The sequence below is a fragment of the Condylostylus longicornis genome, unplaced genomic scaffold (genome assembly GCF_029603195.1).
Source record: "Condylostylus longicornis isolate FDR11 unplaced genomic scaffold, ASM2960319v2 ptg000038l, whole genome shotgun sequence".
Classification (NCBI taxonomy): Eukaryota; Metazoa; Arthropoda; class Insecta; order Diptera; family Dolichopodidae; genus Condylostylus; species Condylostylus longicornis.
Window position 1 is genome coordinate 9841949 of NW_026578007.1, and position 5253 is coordinate 9847201.

Here is a 5253-nt window from a genome sequence, read left to right on the forward strand (position 1 = left end):
GGATCCGTCAAAATTTTGACATTTTTTGTGTTTATACAAAAAAAATATGCTTGAGTTCAAATTCAATTTTTACCATTTTTATAAGAAAATTTTTTTTTTGTTTGCATGAAATAATAAATTTTAAAATATAATAAAGTTTCACGTAAATACACAGAATTTTCTTTCTAAGTACTTTACTATCTTTAAATATGTTTTGGGGAGCCTAAAACAACGGCTTTCTAATTGATATTCCTCTTCATTGTGATATTTTCAAATTTCGAAGTTGCGTGTGTTTAGAGTTTGAAAAATTTGAATTTTTAATTTTTAAAAAAATTTTTGTTAGTTTTTCAATTAATCGACGTAATTTTGCAATTTTCTCTAGTTTCTAAACTAAACTTTAATATGGTAAACTTCAAGCTGTTATGATTCGGGTGTTATTCAGAAAATTAACGTATTTACTATTTTTTTATAAATATATTTATTTACGTACTATGTACGTTTGGATTGCAGATTGAATCGAATTTTTAATATAATGAATTGCTACATTAAGCAATAAAATTTTTATTTGAGCAATCAAATCCAATATCAATTTTACGCTAATAAAGGTAATTTAAAAATACAAGAGATTATAATAATTAAAAGTTTCGGATACACAATTTAAAAAAGTACAATAGGAATTTTTTGGATACATAATTTTAATCATTAAAAAAGAAATTTTCTCATAATAAATATTTAATACAATTTTATACAAAGCAAAAAATCTCTATTTTTTACATCTTTCTGGTAGTTCTTCAGTTGTTGGATAATTTTCATTCATATATTGATTTACTGTATAAATTTTAATATGTTCTGTTGATATTTTATAATCATTTCTATATTCTAAATAAATCATTTTAATTGGATCAGTTTGTATAAAACCATTATCTGATAATGTATAACTTGTAATATTATCATGTACAATTTCTATGTAAACGAATAATGCTGGATAACTAACTTTAACACCAATACTAATACTTGAAATTGGAGCCTGATATTTGCTTGTATAAATTTCCACCTGTTTTTTTTTGGTTAAATGAAAAATTAAGCAATTTATTAACTAAGTATTATTCTAAAATTATAAATTTTACCTCTATATTTGGATCTCTTCATCCGACTGCTTTTTTAATAGGTTGAGGAAAATGATATGTTTTAGCAATAGTATCACCTCTACCATCTTTAAGAAGAATCTCATAAAAATATGTTTTTGGATCTAAATTTGATTCAAGTTGGAATGTATCAGCTGACAATACACTATTTGGTTTCTAAAATATAATTAATCAATTTTAAAATATTTTTTTGTGTTACATGTATTAAGGAAGAGTAATTACAACAGAAATAGTTTTAGCTGCATATATTTTTGCTGGAGATAATGTATTATATAAGAAAGTATTCCGAATAATATTAAAGGTTAATGGTGACTTTTCGATGGTATCTCTTATAACTGTTATTTCAACATCATTTGTACATTTATTTGAATGTGCTATTATTGATATTGGTTTCATAAATTCTTTAGCCCAATAATGAAGAATCTAAAAATAATTAATATTAATTTTTTTTATTAAAATTTAAATAACAAAAGATTTAAATTATTGAATTGTAAAACTTAGTTAGTATATTTTATTTTTTTTACCTTATAATTTCCATTAAAATCAATACTAGACCATGATGGTGCCATCCAAGCATCATTTAATTGCCAACATAATGCACCCATTGTATTATGTTTACTATTACGATTTTTACGAAGAATTTCAGTTTCTAATTTTGTGGCTAAAGCTTGTGTAAGTTGACTAAAGTATATAATATTTTCAGCATAATCTGGTTGATCTGATGTTATTAATGGTAATTGTCGGAATATTAAACATGATCTTATTTCATTACCAAATGGCAAATGTTGACGATGTTCTAACAAATCATTGAAATTATCATGATTATACATAATTTTATCCCATGCAGATTTTTGTGGTAATGATTGAAAACCATATTCTGATGAAAATCTTGGTATTGGATATACGTCTGGATCAGACTAATCACGAAAATATTCATAGAAATGTACTAAAAAAAAACAATAATTACAAAAAAATTTTTATAACAATTGTGATAAATTATTTTTATTAAAATTTTTTTGGAAAATTTTGAGGTTACATCAGAATCATATTTTTTTCTAAATAATAATGGAGATCGAATATTATTGTAAAAGAGCGAGAGTAATAAAGTTTTCTAATAAAATCTTAAAAAATTGGTGATGCTATGGATTTCTTTGAGTAACAATTGAAATAAATAAATTCTAAAATGAATGAAAATTAATTCGAGAAAAATTTTGGACCCAAATGATTTTCAAAAATCAAATTGAAATAAAACTGAATATTTTTATTAACATATAACTTACTGTCACCATAATTTGGATCTTGTGGCTGTGGTGGTATAAAATCATCTTCAATAGTTTTATCACAATTTGATGGTGATGATGTTAATGGATCTGGTCTTAATGGATGATTATAAAATTTTCTTAACTTATCTTTGATTGTTGCGTTATATAAAAGCCGATGTTCTTTTTCAAAACGTTTCTGCTCAGATTTTGTATTGTACCTTTAAATTTTATAATATAAATTATGTCGAATAAATTTTATTTTAATATTTCAAAATAAATTTAACAATTTAGAGTTCTTAAATCTTAAAATTAAATTTCTTACCAATTTTGCACTAATGCAGCTTCATTTTCATTATTACCAGCAATTATTGCTGTACTTGCATGATGACCTATACGTTTAATATTTTGTACAGTTTCTGTTCTTATCGATCTACATTGTATAAGTGTATATTAATTCGTATGGCTGACGAACAGAATGTGAAATTTACAAGTATTACAACCGTTTACATATTTACATTTCACTATATTTACAATAAAAATAAAAAAACAATGCCGGTTCATAAAATTTTTAATTGTTATTAAAATATGATTCATATTTGTTATTAAAAGTTGTTGTTGTTCCAAGTTTATTCTACAATATAAAAATAATAATATTAAAATTAAAGACTGATCAATTATACTAGAAAATATACTTACATATATATATGTATTAATATTCAAAGTTTGGAAATGTTCAAAAAGCAAATTGTTCTAAATTGCTCAATGGAAGTTTCTGTTTACACCTGTGTTAAACAAATATGTGTTTATATATACATACATATATGTATATAGTTACAGATTTTAAGAGAAATTTAAAAAATAATATATGTATGTATAAAATTTCAGTTTCAACATTGATTGTAGAAAATTCTCATTAACATTTTATTAAAATTTTTATTGTTGTACAGCTTCCGATAATTTATCCGATTTATGAAGAAGTCCAGTTAACTATTGCAAGTGATGATTAATTTCAATATTTGGACAGAATTATTTATGGCTGGTATAGTGTGAATTAGTACACTTTCTTTGAATTAACGTTATGATTCAACAAAGTGGTAAACAATAAATTCTAAAAAGTAAACAATATTACTGGTGTGGCAAACTGCGACTCCCGAGTCAAATGATAAATATACCCAAGTTCTATTTTAACCTCTGTGTTAATATATTTTACAAAAATTTTACTAAAAAAGTTAAATTAAGTTACTGAAAAATAAATGGAAATTATTTAATATAAAAATTTAATTCCATTTTAGTTAAGAATGATATGAAAGTTAAGAATGATAACTTTTTAATACAATTTAAATTTTGGCTCTCGAAAAATTTCAAATTTTTAAATATGGCTTGAATTAACGAAGAGCTTGACCACCCCTCATATAATAAATTTTAATAAATCTCTGCGAATATGATATTTTTGCTTATCTTTTTAAATTTAACTAAAGTATTTTTGTTGTGACCAAGTCCAATAAATCCAAAATTATTAATTATATTTTTTGAAATTCTTTTTATATTATAGGCATGTGTGTATCAATACTGAGTAGTCAGATACTAGAGAGCATTTACAACGTATTGCTTCTTCATTTTTGGCAAAGAACGACAAATAGCAGCCATAAAATCGTAATTTAAACTCTTGATGTCGTACCTAAAGTAAGCGTACCTAAAATAAATGCAAGTTTTAAAATGTATTAAAGTCTAGCTAAAGAATTTTATTAAGCATAGCGTATTTAATAGAAAATTCCTTCTTAATTTAGTAACACTTTTCAAATAATCTGTTTATTAATTATGTAGTTTTTTTACATGTTATTTCTTCATAATTATACTGCATCCTCATTCAAAGCACATTGAACTAAAATAGAAACTTTTCTAATACATAAACTTGCCTATAGTTATAGAAAATCTTACATCTGTAAACGAATTCTTTAAATTATTTTTAAAAAATATTCCAATTTGATCAATTGTATTAAATGGTGTTGAATCTAGAATATTACCTTCACCAAAAAGAATACAATCTTCATGAAATTTAATTGTTTTACTCCAATATTCTTCATAATTGTCATCATTATTTTCAATCACTTCTCTCATTGGAATAATTTCAACTTGAAGACGATGCCATTCCCCATCATAAATCTGTAAAATTTATTGAATTATTATTTTCAAAATAATGATAAAATTTTTATTAAATTTTCAAAATTATTAGTATCATTTGTTGTAATACTGCTCTTGTATGTTTATATCCTGAATTTGATTTGGCAATATAAGTTAAACTTTTTCCTAAATTAATGTTAATCGATTGAATTATTTCGGTATTAAGATTTTTAAATTATAATAGACACATTTGACTCTCAATAAGTCCAATGTGTCGAAAAATGATCTCAAAATAAAAGTTTCTTAAATCTTCTTTATTTGTAAATGATTTTGGTATATGAAAATATCGTTCAATAGGATAATGAAAACGATAAAAATGATTATTTGTGTGAGGGACAGAAAAACATCCAATTCGACGGTATTTTCGACCAAAAATTTCCAACAAATCAAATGGGGTTATTGCACTTTTGTGTAATGTTGTTAAATCAGGGCATCTTTCTTCAGTCATACGGCTATAATTCGGTCTCGCGCATATAATTCGGTTCTAAAAAAATCTACATAAAGTTACAAATAAAAATTAAATATGTTTTTAAATAAATGTTCCATAACTAAGGTGATTTTCGAGTCCACAGCGCTTCCGATATAATTTTGACTTTATTATTTAGTTTTTGTTGGGGCATGAATAGTTCAACTTTTTGCAGAGAATGTTGTAATTTCATTGCGTTTCAGAGAATGTTCAATTTATT

The 5253-nt window shown here is 24.0% G+C and overlaps 1 protein-coding gene across 1 annotated transcript; it reads right to left on the reverse strand.

The window, feature by feature from the left end:
- Window positions 1–1124: 1124 nt before the first annotated feature.
- On the reverse strand, window positions 1125–5015 carry LOC129609279 (beta-mannosidase-like). The gene is made up of 7 exons (XM_055521212.1): window positions 4905–5015; window positions 4299–4549; window positions 2709–2816; window positions 2394–2604; window positions 1649–2041; window positions 1347–1547; window positions 1125–1280 (listed from the first exon to the last, which is right to left on the reverse strand). The coding sequence occupies exons 1-7, from the start codon at window positions 5013–5015 to the stop codon at window positions 1125–1127; spliced, it is 1431 nt and encodes a 476-aa protein (XP_055377187.1).
- Between the last annotated feature and the right edge of the window lie 238 nt (window positions 5016–5253).